Below are 23,568 nucleotides of genomic sequence, written 5' to 3'. Positions count from 1 at the left end.
TACATACTATTAGTACCACTACCACCACAACTACTACCACAACAACTATACTGCTTGTAAAATGCTTGTGGCACTTCTGGGGACTTTATTTCATCCATGTAATACAAAAAGCAAGGACACTGGTCTCTAGAGTCCGGGCGTAGTGGACAGCGCAGGCGCCTGGGAATCAGAAGGTCATCGGTTCTAATCGCGGGTGCACCACTTGTCGGCTGTGTGACTTTAGGCAAGTCTAACTTCTCTCTGCCTCAGTTACCTCATCTATAAAATGGGGATTTGCGACCGCAAGCTCCACGTTGGACAGGGACTCGTCCCACCCGATTTGCTTGTATCCACCCAGCGCTGTAAAATGCCTGGCATGCAGTAAGTGTTTAACACACACCATTTTTATTACTATTGTTCTTATTATTAGAGAAGCTTCATGAACAATTGGGCTGGAATCAGCAACTGTCACTGCCACACGCAGAATTTTCTGGATGTTTGAATTAATGGGAGGCAGTGGGGTCAAGTCAGACTCCCTCCTAAACTTCCAATTCTACCACAAGTGAAGTAGCTGGGTAACTTGTGATGCCAGTAACAAAATGAAGCCAGAGAAGCACATCCATCCACATCCCTTCCCCACAGTCTCAAAACGTCACTACCAAAAGGACTCTGGGTTTTTTGTTTGTTGGTTTTTCCAGCAGAAGACGCTGAAGCACAAAAATGAAGTTATTTGCTTAATACCTAACAGCATTTGGAACCCCAACCCAGAAAGATTACAAACTCAGCTTGTGTTTCGGCACAGGGCACGAACTATTCAGAAAAAAGAGTCCAACTATGTTAGATAAATCATGTCGTGATTCCAAAAATTCTTAAAAGGACTTGGAAATTGTTCGCCCTGGATTACACAAAGATTTAAGAATTATGCATATGAATGCATATACTAAATAGCAAAAGAACGAGCACAACTTGCAATTGTGTACTTAGCGGTTTCTAAACGTCCCATCCCTGAGATGGAACCAAGAATTCTTTATTGCGATCCCTTCCCGGCAAAAAGGACTACTTGCACTAGGGAAAGGGATATTTGGACATTTACAGAGCTGGCTAAAGAGTCTGCAAAAATGATTTGAAAAACTCCAAGAAATCAATTCAACTGATTGAACCTTTCTGTCACCCTTCTCTCCCAAACTACAGTACAGATAACTGTTTGAATAGATTCAGCTTTCCAAATACTGGCTGTAGTTATTTCGGGTAAATTCCCAATCAAGCAGTCCATGATGGGATACCGGAAAGAAAGTTGGATATCTAGAAGGGGAAAGCGTGTTAGATGATGCGTGCCTAAATACCAGGATGGATTTCTATAAAGATAATCACCTCATGGTCCCAACCAGCTTCTAGATGCCTTTGCCAGGGACCGATCACTGAGCCACTGTCGCCACAGTGGCATTTCTTACGTTCTTTGAATACAGAAACACTGTCACTACACTAGTACGGCCCTATGGAAACACGAGCATAGAAACAAAAGGAATGCGTGCATGATTTTGAAAACTTAATTTTGGACCAGAACACGGTGTTTCATTCTCAGAATGCTCATCTCTCCAAAATAAATAAATAAAAAAATACCCCAAAAATCCATCCGTACGTGTAAAAATGTCATTAACGTCCCAAGGATTGAATTTTTAAAACACGAGAAACAGAAAACAGCGGGGCACTACAGTGACACTGGAAAACGTATTTGCCAGAAAATCCCAAGGGGGCTTCTCCCTTCTCCAATGTTCAACCCCAAGATCTTTCCTAACAGTTAAACTGATAGAAGAAAAAGACATTAGCACTTCATTAAAGGAAAAGGCATTCATTCTGGTACTTTACGAAACAGAAAAGTTAGCTATGTCGACCAAAAGGAAATACCTTAAAAGAAACATTTTTAGCCAGCTTTATTAGAGAGTTAATTTTGATGGTTAAAGTCAAGTAAATCACAAGATCAACCTTAAGTGCTTGCCAAACAAACTTAATCAGTTAAATCAAAATCGAGAAGCAAGGTCTTTGATGTTAGGGAGACATACCTGTGCACATGATTCTTCAGGTGTTTTGGCACTAACCGAATAAAGTGCTGGAAGGTCTAGTCTGTGCACAGAAAATTTTTCAAGAGTGTGCAATAATGCTGGAGCGAGGTGGGAAGTTTGACCTGAACCTCTTTCTCCAGATAGTAGTAATCTTGGCCTGTAAGAAGTTGGCTGGTGATAAGCTGACCTGCAATGTAACATTTTTTTTTTTCAGTTGAGGCAGAAATTGTGAAGAAACGAACAGGTAACAACATTAAAGTACAGCACTTCAATAATGTGGATCTATTCCCATACTTCCTTAAAGGATAACTTTACCTCGGGCACTAGAAGTTTTAACTCTTTCTTTTATGCATAACGTCATGCCGTTCACTTTGCAATATACCATTATTTCATTTTGGAGAAATTCCTCAAATGCTCTAAGCCCTTTTCCAGACGCTGGTGACTGCCAAAGCACATACCAGAAGGTGGCATAGAGGGGCTTCTGCCTGGCACCCGATTCCCTGGCACAAGTGACTGGAACTGCCTCATTGTCCAATGGTCCCGGGGGTTTCAAACACTACCTACCGCTGGTTCCAAATTTCCTCTGCCATTAGGGTTCTGGCCATAATCCTGTGCCCACTCCTGCCTCTGCCATAGAAAGCGACAGCCCAAAAAGTGGCACAGCAACAAAGGCAAAAGAAGAAACACTGGCTCTCAGAGGGGAATGGCAGCTGAGTCACAGCGAGCAATTGCCACTCAACTTTCCCCCCTCCCTCACGCTGAATACCGTGGAAACTGTCTCTCTGCCTAGCTCGTTCTCTTCCTGTGCTCAGACTGCAATACTTCAATTTCCCGTCCAAAATCTCTTTGGTCCTTACCATCCTGCCATTTAACGATCAGAGTTTGAGACTTCTAATTTTATTAGGACAAAAAAAAAATCAAATGAGAAATATGAAGACTGATCATGCAACAAATATAAGACATTTTAATACAGGAAAATGGAAATATCTCACCATCAAAACTCATCAGTGTCAGGATTAAATTCCGGTACAGTCGTTACACAAAATTTAATAGCCCATCAGTTACAATTAAACTATCAGAGTATCTCTGGCTGCGAGTTCAACACTCACTCACTAATGACTAGCTCTACTTCTCTCAGGACTTTGATTTTCCTTGCACACTGCTCGAGAATGGATAGGGAGTTAGAACCAAGAAGAAGAGTGGCTGGGTTGAAAAAGCACAGGCCTGGAGGACCTAAGGTCTAATCCCGGCTCAACCAGTTGCCTGCTGTGTGACCACTTAACTTCTCTGTGCCTCAGTTGTCTCCTCTGTAAAATGGAGATTCAATCTCTGTTCTCCCTTAGAGTGTGAATTTTTATGTGGGACAGGGACTCTGCCCATCCTGACTAATCCGCATCTTTCCCAGCACTTAGAACGGTTCTTTGCACATTGTAAATGCTTGACAAGTATCATTTAAAAAAAAACCCAAACTCTTCTGAATCCCAGGTCCTCTGATTCTCCAGCCCAGGCTCTTTCTGCTATGGCTTGCTGCTTCTCTGCTTCTTACACTATCTGTGCTTAGCAGTGAACTAGCATTATTTGCAACACTTTGCAGAAGAATGTTCCTTCATCCCAATTCCCTGGCCTTCCATTACCTCATGATCAAGCGCCCCGGCCAAGTTGGCTCCGAGATGTCAAGGTTTGCCCAACTACCTGATCACTTCCACTCTGCCACCATCTTTGAGAAGGGCAGTGGGGCAACCACCATCTATGGGGAGTCCAGCACAGGGGAGTCCTCCTCCATCGCCACAAAAATACAGGAAGGCAAATCTAGGGCCCGGGACAAATTCCACATATTCTTTACATGAAATCTAATTCAAGCCTTCATCCTACCCTACGGTTTGCATTACTAGGTCCGGCTGAACAGTGATCAGATACTTATTTCCAGTCACTTTGAACGAGAATTCACCCTAGACCAAGGTTTCCATTTGGTCACAAAACCTAATGACTAAAAATACTGTCACCTATGAATAGCTTAAGTGGGTAATGGATAGAGTGTGACTGTGAGCCCACTGCTGGGTAGGGACTGTCTCTATATGTTGCCAACTTGTACTTCCCAAGTGCTTAGTACAGTGCTCTGCACACAGTAAGCGCTCAATAAATACGATTGATTGATTTATTGATAGAGCACAGGCCCGGGAGTCATAAAAAACCTGGGTTCTAATCCCAGCTCTGCCCTTTGTATGCTGTATGACCTTGGGCATCTCACTTTAAACCTCTGGGCCCCAATTACCTCATCTGTAAAATGGGGAATAAGACTTTGAGCCCCATGTGGGACATGAACTGCGTCCAACCTTAATTAGCTGGCATCTATTCCAGCGCTTAAGTACAGGGCAGGCCAGGCACACAGTAAGCACGCAAATACCAAGACATTTAGGCATTTGCAAAAGGGATCAGGGACCAGAAAATACTAACAGCCATGCTCTACAGGAAAAACACTGCAGCGATAATACTATAGTTTAGATATCATTTTCCACGGCCATTATTGTAATTGTTCCTTTGGACTAAATATGAAATTTCACTAGCTAGCTAAAGTTTCAATACGATTGTCGGCCAAATAGTTCAGTTTCATTATAGAGACTCCACTTGGTCAGGCTGATTAGAGGGAAGGAAGGGTTGCTGAGGTGAACAGGGTTCTAATTTACATTAATTCAAAATCAAAATAAAGATTTGCATGTAAAAATGCACCTTACTCAGAAGGGAAAATAATCTGCCTACACAGTAGAATAGCTAGATGTAGAAATATGCAAAGTTAAGTGGAATAGTCCCTGTCCCACACGAGGCACAGTCTAATTGGAAAGAGGATTCAATCCCCATTTGAGAGATCAGGGAACTGAGGCACAGAGAAGTAAAGTGATCTGCCCACAGTCACACAGCAAGCAATTGGCAGAGCCGGGATAAGAAGCCAGGTTTTTCCAGACCAGTGCTCTTTCCATTAGGCCACACTGCAACATGTAGTGAAGAAGGTTAGAAAACCCAGGCCTTCTAGATGTGAATTTGAAGACTTTAGTCTGGAAATCCAAATACTCTGGATAGCAGGCTCTCAGTATTTACTATTGATAATTTACAATATTAAACCCTCTATTACTATACTATTCCAACTGTAGTGCTCAAAAAACCACTATTAACTGATAGATGGCTTCATTTCCTATTTTCATCTATTGTGTTATCAAAAACTCCTTCCTCTATCTGGACATTCTTTTCCAATTATCCCTGGCAGCAAAGGGCTTTAAGGAAGCCAACAGGGCATGTTGCGTTTTCTTCAATTCCTTTGAGAGGTCACCAAAAATACACTTAGTCTTGCCACAGCTGTGGGTTTTCACTTTGCCTCTTGGCCAGAACGTTATTAGGGAATTAGAAACTGGTTCTGACAATGTAAACCTGTTTGGAACTGGCACGCCATGGTGTCAGAAGAAACCCTATGTACACATGGCTTCTGAGCGTTGATAATCACTACACTGGTAATTTTCCTTAATTTGAGGTTTTACAACACAAGCCCTGCAGATTAGGAGTACAGGATCTACACTGAATAGTTCCAGGGCTGGAGCTTATCCTTGTAAACTCACCATTCAGGCCTGTGCCTGAATGGATGTCACCCTAAGTTAGCTGTGCAACTACCTAATCATTTGGACCGATATAGCCTTTCCCAGGCAATTAATCGATGGTATTTATTGAGTGCTTACTGTGTACAGAGTACCGTTCTAAAGTGCTTGGGGAGAACAATTGCCAGCTCGGCAAAAGGGGTGTCCTGTAGGGTGCAATCAAAATCCTTACTAAAAATTATGTAGAGTTCAGCTACTGTTTCTTGGCTCTGTAATTCATCACTACCATTAAAGGAAATTAAAGGGCACAATTTGGTCTTTACAAAGCCATACCGGTGGCTTCCCAATATTTTCAGCTACTCTAAATTACTGCATTTATTGCATGACAATTTGTTCAATTATCTTTCAATAACAGCGGTAGAAAACTGGCCTTTTTTGCAATTACTAGAGGTTCTTTTTACCCCCATTAGAGACGGAAACAACATTTGCCTGTGTAAATCCTCAGCGATTGACGCCTGTCTCCAAGGAGTCTCAAATTTAAAAATCGTTACACCAATTAACACCTACAGTTCGGCAGGATCCATGTCCTCACTCCAGCTACTTACATTCATCTAGTTTTAAATTTCCTTTAACTGCTTCCCCCTTTTATCTAGTTTGGGGGATCAATCTTCGGGCCCAAATGATAGCTATGCTGGTCAAATGATCGCTTCGGAGCTATATACAGATTGACAGATTGGATGTCCTGTACCTCAGACTTAATATGTCTAGAATTGAACTCATCTTCTCACCGAAACCCTGTACTCCACCTATCTTTTCCATCACTCTAGACAACACCACAATCTCTTCATCTCACAAGCCTGTAACCCTGGCATTACCCTCAACTCATCTCTCTCATTCAACCCATATATTCAATTTGTCACCAAATCCTGCTGGCTCTACCTTCACATCACTAAAATCCACCCTTTCCTCTCCATCCCAACTGCAACCACATTAATCCAAGTACTTATCCTACCAAGCCTTGATTATTGTACCAATCTCCTCGCTGACCCCCATCTCCTCTCTCCCACTCTAGTCCATACTTCGCTCTTGCTGCCCAGATCATCTTTCTAATTAAAAAGAAAAAAGTTCAGGCCACGTTTCCCCACTTCTCAAGAACCTCCAGTCGTTGTCCATCCTCCTCCTTCACATCAAGCAGAAACTCCTTTCTATCAGCTTTAAAGCACTCAACCAGCTTGCCCCTTCCTACCTATCTCAATGATTTCCTACTTCAAATCAGCTCACACGCTTAACTCCTCTATCACTGTGAGAAGCAGCGTGGCTTAGTGGATATGCGAGTCTGGGAGTCAGAGGACTGGGTTCTAATCCCAGCTCCACCATTCATTCATTCATTCAGTCGTATTTATTGAGCGCTTACTGTGTGCACAGCACTGTACTACGCACTTGAAAAGTACAATGCAGCAATAGAGACAATCCCTGCGCACACGGGGCTTACATTCATTCATTCAATCAATTGTATTTATTGAGGATTTACAATGTAAAAGGGGCTGCTGTGTGACCTTGGGCAAGTCACATAACTTCTCTGAGCCTCAGTCCCCTCATACACAAAATGGGGATTTAATACCTGGTCTCCCTCATAGTGAGCCCTATGTGGGACCTGATTTTCTATCTATCCCAGGGCTACAGGAGAAGCAGTGTGGCTTAGCGGAAAGATCCCGGGTTGGGAGTCTGAGGTCATGGGTACTAATCCCAGCTCCGCCACTTGTCAGCTGTTAACTTCTCTGGGCCTCAGTTGCCTCACCTGTAAAATGGGAATCAAGACTGTGGGCCCCAAGTAGGACAACCTAATAACCTTGAGAACAGTGCTTGGCACACAGTAAGCGCTTAACAAATACCATCATTATTAAATACCACCATTATGATTACTATCACCAACTTACTCACTCTTTCTTCCATGGGGTGGCCTTTTCCCTAAACCTCCTCTTTTACACACTATAACTGATGAATTCTCGGCGATCTCTTATTCCTAGAACAATTTTTTTTATGGTGACTAAGTGCTTGCTATATGTTAGGTACTGTCCTAAGCGCTGGGATAGATACAAGTCAATCAAGTTGGACCCAATCCCGGTCCTCAGGCGCTTACAGTCTAAGTGGGAGGGAGAACAGGTAATGAATCCCCATTTTACAAGTGAGGCAACTGAGGCATTGAGAAGCTAAGCAACTTACACAAGGGAACCCAGGACCTCTGCCTCCAGCCCCGTGTCCGTTCCCCTACTCCATGCTGTTTCCTATACTGCAGAAAGAAACAACTTGCAATGATAAAACGTAGCCTCAAACATCGCTGCTTCCAATCTTTCACAACCTCTGATTTCTGAACTCATTTCCAATACTACTTACACAAATGCAGGGTCTCTCATTGCTCAAGGTCTACGTCTATGGTAAAAATGCCAACTTGTGAAATGCAGAAGACCACTGGCATTACCTGGAACAACTCTTCCTCTGCCTCCATCTTGACCCCACCTCCTGATTCTGGGATCCTCTTGACTCTTCTTTGCTCACCAGCCCACACTTTAATCTCTTTTCAGGGCTACAGCAGAAGGGAAATGGGGAAAGGGTCTACAGTCCGTCATCTCTATCCTGGGCTCACCCTCACTGATGGGTTTGGGGGCTGCTGCCAGGCCAAGAAGAATGCATGCCCCATTTGGGCAAGCTTCAGGTCTCCTACGTCTGCTATAGTCCCTCAAATATTTAATATAGTACTCCAAACACAGCAGGTGCTCAATAGTACTGCTGAATGATTGAAAGGCAACCCAGCTCTGCCTCCTGAACCAACATACCTGCTACACACCAGCCAGAAAGTTCAGCTGGAGGAAATAAGCGCCTTCTTCGATCCCGGGGATGGAAGCTGTTGGCATTCTCCTACTCCCTTCCATGTTGCCCTTGCACTAAAATTTGCACCCTTTATTCACCCATCCCTCAGCCCCACAGCACATGTATATATCAGTAATTTTTGAATTTATATTTACTGTCTTTCCCCCTGCGCTGAACTGTAAGCTCTTTGGGGCCAGGGGACTGTCTACCAACATTTAGTACAGTGCCTGGCACACAGTAAGTGCTTAACTCTATCGTATTTAGTTTGGGGGGAGCTATAGGTAAATGTTCTTCTCGGGCACCCTGTATTCTTGCCTTATCCTTTATTCACTATGCTGGAAATACATTAAATTTTCTCATTCTAAACTGGAGCGGTCTACAAGGAGAGTACCAGAATAATAAAATTCTCATTTCTGCTTTATGTTGCTCTTTCCTCATTAAGGATATCAGAGGGCCACGATTTTACTATTTTAATTTAAACATCACTAAAAGAAATCTGTTAGGTTCCATCGACTTCCTATAACCTAGGAATTTCAGGTGAAGAGAAGTACATTTTGCAATCAGGTAAACTTCTTCCGTACCTTGAGATTGGACTGGCGATTGATGGTGAAAAGAGAAAGAAAAAGAACATGCTTTCACAATGATAAGGGGAAGGAACTTTCAAGTGGGGTAATGTTGGTGAAGAGAAATCTTTTAGATGCTACTGTTTTATCATACATGCCTAAAAAAGGCTGACTGGTCTATAGATCGTTCTTTTTTCTCCCTAGGATAAAGGTGAGGAAAGTTTGTTCTGTGCAGAGAATCAACGATGGAAACAAGAATACAGAGCAACAAGAGGTCATCGGTAGGATGAAGAAGTGGCATAAGGGGCAGGAGTTTGAATCTTAAAGAGAGCAAAATCTGAGTATGGCACACCAAGAGAGCACGAAGAGGAATAATTTAGAGTGAGATGGAAGATTTGATGGCAAAAACATTGGCAGAGGCATTTTTTACTGCCTAAAGCAGAAGATCAGAAAAGCAAGCCTTTTAAACATTAAAGTTTAGAGATGATTAAATTGTGTAAAGTAATTTTCCCGGAGGAAACAGAGAATGGAGGTTGAAAGTGAGCTATTCCAGAGGGTGGGATGTGGCAAGTCATCAGAAACTTGATCATAAGGGAAACTGCTTGCAGCAGATGACAAATTGTCCCCTGCAGTACAAAGTTGCCTTCATCCACAAGGAAATCAAGCCCCCTCATCAATTTCCTGTGCTCCCGTGATCAACCGGTAACCACCCACATCAGAAGATATTCTGGAAAGAGCCGGCTGGAATCTCACCTCTCCGGTTGTCTCCTAAACTTAACCCCTGAATCGGGAAGGTGAGCAGGCAAATTCAAGAAATCAGAGCACAGGAATGAGGGTGCAAGAGAGCTAATCTAGTTCTGATAGAGACATCTGGGAGAAAGCAGCTATAGGAATAAGGGTGTTGCGACTCTGTGGAGTTTTTCCAGGTAGCCATTCCCCACTTTATGGCAAGGACACTTTGGCCACCGGATGCTCATGAACTTTGAGGCAGCAGAGCATTCCTATTAAAGCGTTGAGTTTACCATTGTTTTAACCATTCACTACACCAATCTGAGAGAACCCTTAAAAGCAGTGTCTTCTGTATTATTTCACTTCCATTGAATGAGAATTACCATTCATTCACTCTGTAAATGGCCACTGCTAACCTCACCTAACTAAAAAGCATTAAACTGCAGATTCATAACAATAAAACGTGAAAACTGATTACAAAGTTCTGATCGCAAAAGTCTGGCATGAAGACTCTTGGCAAACATAAAATCACTAAGTACAGAAAACCATAGGGAACAGGGAATTCATTCATAGCGCTTTCAAATATGGTATTTATGGATTCTGATCACTGACCATAAAGTCATACGCCTCTATTACAAAGAAAATTCACCATTAAATCAAGATACTCACATTGTAAAATGAAGGTAGGATTTCCGTTCAGCAGCTGTTGACTGTTTCTTTGGTGATCCTGTATGACAGCTCGATTCAAAAATTGACAAAGCATTCTCATCTTCACTGTCATCTAAAATTAGACTCTGTACATCTGTTCAAAGTTAAGATGGATGTGGGCATCAAAAATTCTGAAATTTAGTGTCCAGTACTCTAAGGTTAACATGAACGTGCTACATTAAACAAAACTGAAATAAATATAAAACTGGGGAAACAGCCCAAAGTAGCTAACGACAAGTTTTCTTTAAAATGCACTCTCACTAAGCAAAGGAATGTAAAAACACCAACCTAAATGACATGTAATTTTGACATTCTTTTAATTATGTTTTCTAAAGCTTTATGATTTTCAACTCTGGAGGCTTCTTTTTCTATGATCATCTCACTCATTCTTAAATCTGTCGTGCTAAAACCCCAAAATAATCTTTTGCTACAAACGACTGTTTCCATTTTGCTTGCTAACATTTGTATTCCATATACCAGGATGCCATTCACTGTTAGGCAGTCAGACATTCATACAGCGCTTGGCATATGGTAAACACATTGAGAAGTAGCGTGGCTCAATGGAAAGAGCACGGGCTTGGGAGTCAAAGGTCATGGTTCTAATCCCGGTTCTGCCCCTTCTCAGCTGTGTGACTTTGGGCAAGTCACTCAACTTCCGTATGCCTCAGTTCCCTCATCTGTAAAATGGGGATTAAGACTGTGAGCCCCACGTGCGGCAACCTGATTACCCTTGCATCTCCCCCGGCGCTTAGAACGGTGTTTGGCGCATGGTAAGCGCTTAACAAATACTATCATTATTATCATTATTATTACTATTAAACACAGAACAGTGCTTTGCACATAGTAAGCACTTAATAAATGCCATTATTATTATTATTATTATTATTATAACACACACCAAAATGATTATTCCCGCTAGACTGTAAACTCCTCCCACTACACTGTAAACTTCTCTAGGGCAAAGATCCTACTTACTCCACTGTAATCTTCCAAATGCTGCACCCAATAGAGTCCACTGATTGACGCAGTTGCAGAGATGGAAAGGAAAACGACATTTCCCAGGAAGTAATGGGGAGGACTCATGACATCTTTGCACCACATAAGGGGATGATCTCGGACAGAGCCAGGACCCTGCTTCACCTTGATCAGGAGGAGAAAGAACTAGCGCTGCCTTTTCACTCTCCAGAGATCAATCAGTGGACACCTCTGCAGGGCTGGCTCCACTTGGGTGAGCCCGCACCCTCAAAGTACTCTTATGGGAAGACAGACTAGGAATATGGGGGTTACTTATCTATTTTTAGAGTTTTGCTCCAGTAAATCTCAATTTGTGGTTTTCATCTTTGCATTTTATTTCTTGCATTCTTTCCAACTGTATCTCCAATTTAAATATTGGTTGGTATTTATGGGTAATCTGAGGTTTTACAGTACCAGTAATAATATTAGTAAGCACTTACTGTGTGCAGAGTACTGTCTAGTGAATGCACCTGTTATATTACATTACATTCCCTCCCTCTGCCCCTCCGCCAAGCTAGCTCTCTTCCTCCCTTCAAGGCCCTGCTGAGAGCTCACCTCCTCCAGGAGGCCTTCCCAGACTGAGCCCCTTCCTTCCTCTCCCCCTCGCCCCCCTCTCCATCCCCCCATCTTACCTCCTTCCCTTCCCCACAGCACCTGTATATATGTATATATGGTTGTACATATTTATTACTCTATTTATTTATTTATTTATTTATTTTGCTTGTACATTTCTATCCTATTTATTTTATTTTGTTGGTATGTTTGGTTCTGTTCTCTGTCTCCCCCTTTTAGACTGTGAGCCCACTGTTGGGTAGGGACTGTCTCTATGTGTTGCCAATTTGTACTTCCCAAGCGCTTAGTACAGTGCTCTGCACATAGTATGCGCTCAATAAATACGATTGATTGATTGATTGATTGATTACATTGGACTCTCTCAAGTGCTTAATTCAGTGCTTAGTACAGTGCCTGGCACACAGTTCCTCCTTCCCTTCCCCACAGCACCTGCATATATGTATATGTTTGTACATATTTATTACTCTATTTACTCTATTTATTTATTTTACTTGTACATATCTATTCTATTTATTTTATTTTGTTAGTATGTTTGGTTTTGTTCTTGGTCTCCCCCTTTTAGACTGTGAGCCCACTGTTGGGTAGGGACTGTCTCTACATGTTGCCAATTTGTACTTCCCAAGCGCTTACTACAGTGCTCTGCAAATAGTCAGCGCTCAATAAATGTGATTGATGATGATGATGATGATAGTTGAGCACTTAAGAAATACCATAATTATTATTATTATTACAGTACTCTGCACACAGCAAGGGCTCAATCAATATGATTGACTGACTGCAAGAGACTACCTATGATAATGATAATAATAATGGCATTTATTAAGCACTTACTATGTGCAAGGCACTGTTCTAAGTGCTGGGGGTGTACAAGGTGATCAGGTTGTCCCACAGGGGGCTCACAGTCTTCATCCCCATTTTACAGATGAGGTAACTGAGGCCCAGAGAAATTAAGTGACTTGCCCAAAGTCACACAGCTGACAAGTGGCAGAGTCAGGATTCGAATCCATGACCTCTGACTCCAAAGTTCATGCTCTTTCCATTGAGCCACGCTGCTTCTCTCCCTGTCCCTTTGGGGGGCTTACAAGCTGAGTATACTCTCAACATACTGAGGCAGAGCAACATTTTGGATTCTGGCCAGATTCAACATCTCTCTTATTCTTTTTGAATGTTCGGTCTGGAGACAGACTAATGCTTACCATACTAGGTATTTTAGCAAGGTGCGTCTTATGTAACAGTCCAGCCACCCAAGAAATACCCTTTTATTGGCAATTCCTTTTAAAAAAAAAAGGCCTTAGAAACTTTCCTCATCCTGAGGGCAAAGCAGAACAAAGATTCAATGAGTATCTGTATTCAGAACTAAATTTAATACCCCTTCCCAGTGGTACTCACCACTGATAGAGATAAATAATATTAATAAAAATGAAAAATGAACGAGAAAATCCTCACAAATAAAAACACATCAAGAATCCAAGGAGAGAGAACGGAGAAAGTGCTGCCCTTTCCTAATTCACAGTGATTAACAGCTACTTATTTGTACATACAAAGACTTTGCAGCTCAGATACTGCCCAGAAGATATAAATCACATAAATGTTAATAATGCCTAATTTACTTTTTATATTAACGCTGTTCATCTTGTTCCTTTCATTTCATTTAAGACAAATCAGATTCACATGTTTCTAGAACTTATGCAACATGACACTAGGTAAAAGGACAATTTCTACTTTTTGTCTCCGTTCCTTTTTCTTTCTCTTTTGAATCTGGTTTTTGTCCCTTTCCAGTCCAACTACTTTGCATACTACTCTTCAACATAAATTCCACTCCAAGCCCTAGCAACTATGTGATTCTGGACAAAAAAAAAATATGGCAGAAAGGTAAGCAGGCATCAAGAATTTGAATTCTTTCCCACGCAAATTGTACTAGCAGCACTCAACTGACAGGGTAATTTCACGGCTCAAATTTTCAATCAAATCCCCAAACGCCAATACTTTGATCTCGAGTTATCAAGATCAGCTGAATCTGACATTTTCTGTAAAGGCTTTTTAAATTGGTTAATGTTACTTAAAAGACGTGTCCTTTTGTATTTGGAAACCTAAGTACTGTGAATAAAATTGATGTCATCAAGTAGGACATGAAAAGGAAGTCAAAATCTACGGGCCGTCACATTAAGAGTAGTTCCAGTTCAAAAGTATATGCTGTTCATGGACCTATGATGCTCAACTTCTATAATAATGCTGTTACTACTCAAGTATGACAGGTTTCTTTAAGGACTAATAGGTTAATATGTCATTTCATCTTAAATTTAAATATGTGCCATATTTGAAGAAATAATACAAGAACAAACATTTTCCCACTCTTTCATCTTTCAATTTATCTCATTCAGGAGATTTCTGTAGCTCAACAATTTCCCCCAAAACAATGAAAAACCCGGGGCTTAGGCTAAAAGATGCTCAGGAGTCGATAACAATATTTCTTACTAGGATTAGAACAACTGAGTACGAACAACCGTCTTAGGAACCTCAATTGAATTTCATTCCAGGTGGATTCAATTAATTCAAAAACCTGTAATGACAGGATAAGTGTTACCTTCTTTTTTATCACCCTGGCTAAATTCAGCATGGGGGAAGACTTTGTGTAAAACGGCTAAGATGTTCCTGAAGCTTCTTTCCAGCAGCGGTCGTATGATAGGGGACAGTGCGTGTCCCGAGGACGTCACGGCACGTTGGGAAGCAGGCACGATGTTCTGCATTGCATGGTAGAAATCTTGTGCGCTGAGAATGATGGAGGAAACGTCAAGCTGCAGCTTCTGACTGCTGGCGTAAATCTGGGGGTAGTGCCGCCGAAGGGCAATCAAGGCAGCCTCAGTGCAAAGTGCTTTGATGTCAGCTCCACAGTACCCTAATACACAAAGGAGAAAACGCAAAGGTAAGGCTACACCGGGAAACAGGAGCAATATTTTACCAAAAACACACCTGGAGGGACAGATAACCAGGGGTGGGGCATCATCTTAAGTCCCATTCACTCTACATCCAAACAAGCAGAATCGGAAAAGAAACCTCCCTTTGGGTGACAATAACCTCAGCAAGTCCCCATCAGTGGTATTTATCGAGCGCTTACTGTTTTCAAGACTCCGTATTAAGTAAGCTCTTGGGAGAGTGCAATACAACAGACTAGGTAGACTCAATCCCTGCCCTCCAGGAGCTAGTGCTGGGGAGAGAAATTAAATGAAATTACATGGAGGGGAAAAACTGAATATAAGAATAGGTAGAGAAGGGGGTGAGGGACAGGACGACTCCCTAAATGCCTACGGGCACCACGAGAGAACTTTCTAAAATAGGTTTAATGAAATAAGGCAACAGTAGCAGTAAGGTCAGTAAGTCGGTACCCAAATCAGGTTCAGTTACTAGGAAATGAATGAATGTTTTCAATCAATCAATGGTATTTACTGAGCACTTACTGTGTGCAGACTACTGTACTAAGCACTTGGGAGAGTACAACACAAAAGAGTTGGTAGACACATTCCCTAATTTCAGCACTGCTATTTCTGAAAGTGAGAGAAAAACTGTCTTGGTTTCTTAAACCGTTTCTTCTTTTCCCCTCTCCTGCAAACTGGCAATCGGTTCCTAGTCAGATGTGAATGAGTTCTCTTTAGGTCTCAACTAACGACTTGTTATATCAGTTGGTGCAAGTCCCTGACTTTCTTATGCTTCACTGACTTCGTAAAATGAGGACTGGCTTCATTTCAAGTGGTCTAGGTTCAAATGCACAAACACTCAATTAGGACTAAGTAAAGTTCACAAAGGCTTTAAAAAGACAAAATTGGCAAAATGGTTGTAAAGTGATGTTATCCCAAATGCTAAGAGTAAGCACCGCTTATAAGAATATGTATGGGGGCGGGGGGGACGGCGGGAGAATAAGGATGTTTACAAAATACCATAATTCCTACTTCACAATTAACCACACGCATACACACAGAACTGTATAATTCCCTGGGGTAATCTTAAATGGTAACTACATATGAATAGCTACTGAAATCTTCCTGCGATGGGAGGAAAAAGTAAAATGCATTTAATTTTGCTTTAAATGGTTTTGCTTAATGTTTGCAGCCAAAGTCCAATTGGGTCCACTACGTAATAATGTTTACGTTTACTACAGAATATCGAAATAACATGACGGAAACGTTAAGATAATGTTCTTCCCATGAAATGAGTCTCTTTGGGATAGAATAAGACTCACAAATTGGTGAGCTCGCGTGGCATCAGTCAAAACGTGCTGCTGCCACATTTCCTAGCCCCTTCCTCAGCCTTACTGTACTGAGCCCTGCGGTACTTGGAATTTATCTGTTTCATAATCTTACAGGATTTAATTCCATAAAATAACCATGATTAACAGGGCATGCAGCATCCTAACAGTGGTGGATACAAGAGAATTCAAATTTGTTCTCTAAGGCGACGTGGTAGTAGCTGCAAATCATCCACAAAAATAACTGTGGTACTTGTTAGGCACTTACTGTGGGCCAAGCACTTTACTAAGCACTGGAGGATTGAAGATAGACAGATTGAATACAGTCCCTGTCCCAGAAGGGGCTCACACTCTAAGTAGGAGGAAGAACAGGTATTGAATCTCCATTTAAAGCTGAGGAAACCACAGCACCCAAAAGTGAAGTGACTTGCCCAAGGTCACACAGCACGCAACTGGTGGGTCCCAGGACTACAACCAGGTCATCGGACTCCGACTCCTCAACCCATTTTTTTCCCATGGAATTAAGGGTGACTGTGGCGCTTCCCATAACATGAGGTTCTTCAAGAGCACAGCTACCAAGCAATGGGATAAAAGACAATTTCCATTCTAATTTCAAAAGATGTACAGCCCCCCCATGATATCTGTGTGATGATACAACAATCTGTGAATTTTCCAAGAACCTTACCACCTCTCCTCTTCCAACTACTAGCACCTCCCTCAAAGGCTTAGCAAGAGCAGGGAGGCATTCCCAAACTCCATCGATTCTGCAACTTGATTTTAACTTTAGTAAACAACAAACAAAAAAACCCAAACTTAAGACTACCAGTTAAAAGGAGTTGAATTATAAGTGAATTTATCTTTAATGAAAACGATTTAAAGTTAACCGTGGTGAAGTTTACATTTTAAATTTACTATTTAAGTTTAGATGCCTGAAATTAACCTCCAACAAGTTCAAAAAATGTTTCGTAGGAGTCAAGACAGTTCAATGGACAAATCTAGACACTAAATAACCCTCAATTTAGATGGTAGCTGCAATAATGATCCGTTTTGGGCTTCAGTGTGGCCTAGTAATTAAAAGTTAGGCCTTGTTCCTTTTGCTAAAGTTAAAATCAGTATCAGTTCTCAGTTGTGAAACCTTGATCTGACCATAAGAATTATTCATATTTATTGAGTTCCCAATGAATGTAGAACTCCACTGGACTTTGGAATAGTTCTGGGATAAACAACTTGTCATTTGCTTTGGCAGAAATTACAAGAGCGGATGCTTGTGAAATAAATTCATATACTGAATTATTGGATTATCAATACTGAACTATTTATTTGGAAGAACTGTTATTAAGATTATGCTATTTGAACAAATAAATTGGATGCTTGTTTACACCATGATTTCTTTTCTGAAATGAGATTAATGGAATTATATCTGAAGGACATCTTCAACACCTTGTGAATTAGATTTTTCCTATTTTTTTAATGGAACAGACTATCACCATTTTGGCATTTCAGTGGGTACTTTGATGGACAATTCATCGCCCCCAAAATGAACAATTCCTGACCTGAGACTCAATACAGTTAGATTCTGAAGAGGCAAAATCATGTTTTTAGTCTAACTATAAAAATTCGTGTATCCCAAGAGCTTATCAATCATATTTATTGAACGCTTACCGTTTGCAGACCACTAGTTCTAAGCACTCAGGAGAGTAAAATATAGGAGTTGGTAGACACATTCCTTGCCCACAAGGAACGTACTGTCTGTATATAGACTGCACAAAATTCCTGTAGTTTGAAATTAGAAAATAGGAGCCTGTGGCAATAGCAGCACTACCACTGCACATTAAAAGTGGCCATTTCCAAAATTAAGTGCTCTTCTAATTTTCAGTTCTTAAGAATGATATTTAAACAACATATCCTTTTCTGAGGGAACTACAAATCTACCTACGAATGACAAAATGGTAGCAGAAATCATACTACCCTACCTGAAAGTAAAATAAATGCCCAATGGGAATATTGTTTGGCCCGTTATGGGGCACAATCTATCTCCTCTCTAAGATAGCCTCCAAATATAAGACTTTTACTTGGGTTTGGTTTAACATGCCAGTGTTTTAAAAATGTTCTCATTGATGAGGCACATATAGAGTCCTTAAAGATAAACAAAGTCCACACTGGTGTTATAAAGTTCATGGAAAAATACTAAAGATAATCCTTTGGAAACACCTAATGAAATCTAAGGAGCATTTTACTTTTATATTGAAAATGCCTTTAACTAGTTCCTTCTACTTCCCCTTAATGTTTATAGTAAGTTAACCCAGAAGGCAAAATGTCAAATAAAACTTCATACCAGCCAAATAGCTTTCAATCATTCAGTTATCTAAAACGTATTTTAAGGACTGAGGTGCAAAGCACTGCACTCGGCACTGGGGAAAAAAACTATACGGATGAGACCTAAGTGTGGTCTCCGGGCTCCAAAGGGCTCTCAATCTAATATCACAGGGGTGGAGAGAGGGAGAGGGTTGGCCATGGGCATGTAAGGGGAGATGAAACAATAAAAGCAAACCCAAAACGCAAAAAAGGCACTGACATGATAACTACACTGGGAGTATAGCGGCTGAGTTTCGGGGGGAATGTACTTTGAACTGTACTTTCCAAGCGCTTAGTACAGTGCTCTGCATACAGTAAGCGCTCAATAAATACGATTGAATGAATGAATTGTTCGGAGTCTACGAATCCCAACGGCCACAGGGATTCCACCGTTCAGTGGAAAGACATGGTGTGGCTGTACCCTTCTGCATCACTGGTGAAGGTAAGAACCTGGACCATTCTCAGGCCAGGTGGTCACTCTCTGAAACTCTGGGATACAGGCTCTGGGATAAAAGGAGCCGCCCAGTCTCATGCAGCTGCTTCAAACTCCCTCTTCCACACTGGACAAGAAAGTGTCTGATGGGAGTTTGGATGACGATGGGGCTGGGCTGTTTCTCTGGAAGGTGGCGGGCACTTAACTCCTCCCATTATTATCAAAACTATTTTCTGAGCACGGCACTAAGCCCCTGGGAGAATACAACAGGAGGAGTAGAAGTGTCTCCTTCTGTTGAGGAGCTTACAATCTAGTGAGGAAGACAAGACTCTCAAATGATGGACAGATGGGAGGAGGAAGGAAAAGTAATACAGAATGTAAGATGTGTACGGGAGCACTACAAATGCTCAGCCGGTGCAGAACTGAAGTCGCGGCTGGGAAAGGATCACCTGGGCAGAGTAAAAACTAGTCAGGGAAGGTCTCCTGGAAAAGACATGCTCTTGGGAGGACTAATGAGTAAATGCAGATGGTCACAAACAAACGGCTGAGGGACAATTGTGTTTAGTCTATCGTTAGATTAAGGCACAACCTCTGGCTTAACTTTTAGGTCATCCTGCCATTTACGGGTGCAAATTTAGCCTCCTCATCGTTTACGGAAGGTTGCCAACAAGCTCAGCTCTCATAACTACGTCCAACTGCAATTAAATCGGACCTGACACGGACTTTGCAGGAAGCTGCGTTACAAAGACGTAGTTGGCTAGCTTTCAGCCTTTCCTCTTCGAGGTGGCACTTGAGGCCAGTAGGCAAACAAGTTTACGCTACCTTAATATAAATCAATGGGCCGATGCTTTCTCTTCCACCAAGTTAAATACCATCTGTGACTGCGTTCAAGGCTGGAAGTAAGCAGCGCTCACGCATTCTTCCGCTTACCAGCAAAATTGAAGGATTAAAAAGAGGATCAGTGTCTTAGTGTCACAACAGGTAAGATGGTGGGGCACGTCTTAGATTAGCAAGACACTTGGCTCATGTGGCTCTTAAAATAGACCAAGTTTACATCTGGAGAAGGGGGACACATTCAGGACCCTGCACCTGTCTACTGACAAATTTTCTAGGACATTAACCGAGTAGCTGTGGGGAGGTTATTCTCTGGAAAGTGTTTACTATAATATGACTTTGCTTTTCTACTCAAATACAAGGGTGCACCAATTGGAAGAAGGAATATTACAGTCCTGGTACTCCCAATATTCTGGCATCCCAGAACATCCGAATAAGAGATTACACAGATTACATCAATACTTGTACGGGTCACCCACCTATTGTCCTTGAGTTCCTGCTGTTTCATACAGCAGTCCAAAAATGTTACCTTGTATTTACAATAAAATCTGCTTAACTTCCTTAAAATCATGCCCTGGTAACCACACCAAGATTTCAAAGTAGCTAAAGAAACCGTTATGAAATTATTGTAGCATGATCCATGACAGTTGGGACATGACTCCAGTAAACAGACTTTGCATACAGCTGTGGAGCATCTTTTGGATTACTATAGTTGTCACAACCAAAAACAATGATGTAAAAGAACCATGTCGTTAGGGTTTTAAAAGTGGGACAACTCTTTAAAGGCCTATAATTCTGCTCGACTGATCTTATTGTTCAAATTTCATTTGTTTTGCCTTCATTATTTTGAAATCAAGACACGTATATGATGTTGGATTAATCATCTGAAATATTCATATACCACAAAAACCAATTAAATGTGACAACTTATATTAAGGGGAGGAAAGAGGGTGTGAAAGCAAATACTCAATAAAAATAGAGGCAGGAAATAGGTTTTCGCAGCCTCCAAAAACCTCTTTCCTGAGAATTTGGAAAAAAAAATACGGAATTTAAAGTTAGACATTTCTGAAAGTAGTGATAAAGTTGAATCCATTCCTGGGGAAAGAGTGGAACACATCTTTCAATACATGATTTAGAGACAAAGTGGTCACGAGGCTCAGGATTCATGGAAATACTGAAGGGAAGTTAGAATAAGATTTAGAATAAAGAGTGAAACCTAGAGTGCATAACAGCCAGATGGTAGGAAGGTCCCAGAAAACAGGGAAGTTATTTTTTTTTTAATTAGGGAATTTGTAAAACTAGGTGTCAGCCATACTTCATCCAAGGACTCTCTTTTAAAATGATCTCCCACAAGAGCTGACCTATGAGCTGAACATTTTATGACACAATTATATCTTAAAAGCAGCAGGAAATTCTAAAGGGGTGTACTTTCAAAAGAGAAAGATTGGGTTTAAACCCAACTACCACCCTCTCCCATAAAGCATTACAAGGCTTTGCAAAAATCAAGCCAAATTTACATAAAATGGGATTGGCGCATGCTGTTTGATACCCGGCAAAGCTTAGACTGAAGTTTGCTGGATAGATTTAAGTTTTCTTCTCACCAGAAGATGTCGAGGTCTTTGTGCATCAAAAGCTGAGGGATGCTGCTTCGAAGATGGAAGCCCCTGTGGATGAAGAGGATAATTCGGATGTAGCTGACTGAATGGACTGCTGATCAGTTTAATTTTTATTTCTTTGATGGTGGATTCCAATGAATTTGTAACGAAGCTCGTCCTTTTTCTGATTACCTAAAAGCTGTCTCAAGTATGTTGCCAGTTGCTACGTCTTTGGGGATCTTTTAGACACTTCAATATTATGAAGAAGGGGGTTTTAATCTTTATTTTTTGTGAAGCAAGAGAAAGAATAAGAAAAAGGAGAAAGAGTGAAGAAAAGCATGCGTATGTACAAATGTGTGTATGTTTTGGTTACCTACTGTTATACTTCATTTAATCTAGACCTACTTGAGAGCAACTAGTTTTATCCTGAATTGCCCATCTTCCATATATATGAATGTATGTATATACATATATATATATATATATATATATATACACACACACATATACATACTCTCGTTATACTCCAAGGAAGGATTTAGGACTTTAATAGTTTCCTCCCCGGGAGACAGCCAAGTTTTCCCTCCGTGCCAGATCAGCATTGCTCGTGAATGGTTTATTAACAATAAATTTGTCCAGTATGCATTTGGGGAATATGTGGTAGTTTCAGAAAAATACTCCTTCCACGGCCCCTCTTCAAACTTGTAGACAGGGAGAGGGGGTTTGTAATGTAAAAAAACTATCCCCTCCCCCAAATCGGGATTTTGTTTATTGTAGATTTAGGCCTATTTTTTTTGCCTAAATGTCTTAAATGAGACATTGTAAATTGTAACTTGTCTGTCTTAGTGAAAGATGTTGCTACATTATTTTTGTGAATTTTGTTATTTGATAACAGCAGCTACATTTGTAATTTAAACAAGTAGTCCAATGACTGACTTTCAAATAAAATTTAAAATTAGAAAAATATTAAAATGAACACAGAAAGTTAAACCTTCCACATGGTATAATATTAACACATTCACTCAATTCACCTTCCAAGCCTGAACACGGAAAACAAAGATGAGGGGAACAGTCAAGTACAGAACTTTAAACAAAACTTACCAACACATTTTTCAGCCAGTTCAGCTAAGAAAGCATCCGATAATTTGGGATTCCAGTCCCTGGTATGGATCTGTAAAATGTGCTTTCTTGCCTAAGAAAATAGCAACCATATACGGATACATTATACAGGTTTTGGCACGACCACTTTAATTATAATGATCCAGGAAAAATCCTTCATAATCCCTCAAAATACATTCATTAGAATTTGTGGGGTGACAGAAAAAAAATATCACATTACTTTCAACATAATCCAACTTAACTCCCTTTAAAGGTTTCATTCAGGTTTCTCTCCAAACTTCAGCCTCCATGAAATGTTTGCAAAATTGGCAACACAGTACTTTAACATTCCAAAAGTGAAGAGAATGCACTTTTCAATTTGAAGGTTAAACACAGATTGTATTACTACAAAAACAGCCTCTGTGGCTTTGGAAAATTGCTTCTATAGTTACTAGATGTGTTATTTAATAACTTGCAAATGAATGAGAAATCACACATTATTCCGTAGATTCATAAAATAAAAGGGAGTAAAGACTAGTAGCCAATTCAGTTTGAATCAACCCACTAACACTGCTCTGAAAAGTACATTACTAATTAGTGTAACAAATTCAATACTCCAACATCAGAAAATTTAATTTTAGGGTTCCAAAAGTAATTCATTCATTATGCATTTTTCATTTTATCATTTTTCAATCCGCCAAACTACTGGAATAGTTGAGCGCATTGGCACCTCTTATTCTGGCATTTTCTGCAACAATACCTGCCACATTGGAGGTTTTTGTCTTTGTAAAACATTTTGGAACAAGCATTTGGAAGAAAAAATCTTGACATACTTAATACCGTTCCTCTCGAGTCTGGACAACCTAGGGAGGTAAGACTAGCTCTCAAGCTAAGATAAAACCTTAGCTAAGATAACATATTATCTTAAAATAGTAAAA

At 40.8% G+C, this 23,568-nt stretch overlaps 1 protein-coding gene across 1 annotated transcript in view; it reads right to left on the bottom strand.

Annotated features, from left to right (window-relative positions):
- ATAD2B (ATPase family AAA domain containing 2B) overlaps positions 1-23,568 on the bottom strand; it is a 130,459-nt gene that overhangs the window by 41,769 nt on the left and 65,122 nt on the right. Inside the window, exons 15-18 of the mRNA XM_038750873.1 lie at positions 22,634-22,724; positions 14,660-14,971; positions 10,450-10,582; positions 2,040-2,226 (exon numbers count right to left, since the gene is read on the bottom strand). Of these exons, the coding sequence (XP_038606801.1) occupies positions 2,040-2,226; positions 10,450-10,582; positions 14,660-14,971; positions 22,634-22,724 (723 nt within the window). The remainder of the gene's footprint in view (positions 1-2,039; positions 2,227-10,449; positions 10,583-14,659; positions 14,972-22,633; positions 22,725-23,568) is intronic.

This window comes from Tachyglossus aculeatus, chromosome 9 (assembly GCF_015852505.1).
Source record: "Tachyglossus aculeatus isolate mTacAcu1 chromosome 9, mTacAcu1.pri, whole genome shotgun sequence".
Taxonomy (NCBI): domain Eukaryota; kingdom Metazoa; phylum Chordata; class Mammalia; order Monotremata; family Tachyglossidae; genus Tachyglossus; species Tachyglossus aculeatus.
This window is presented reverse-complemented; position numbering and strand designations above follow the sequence as displayed.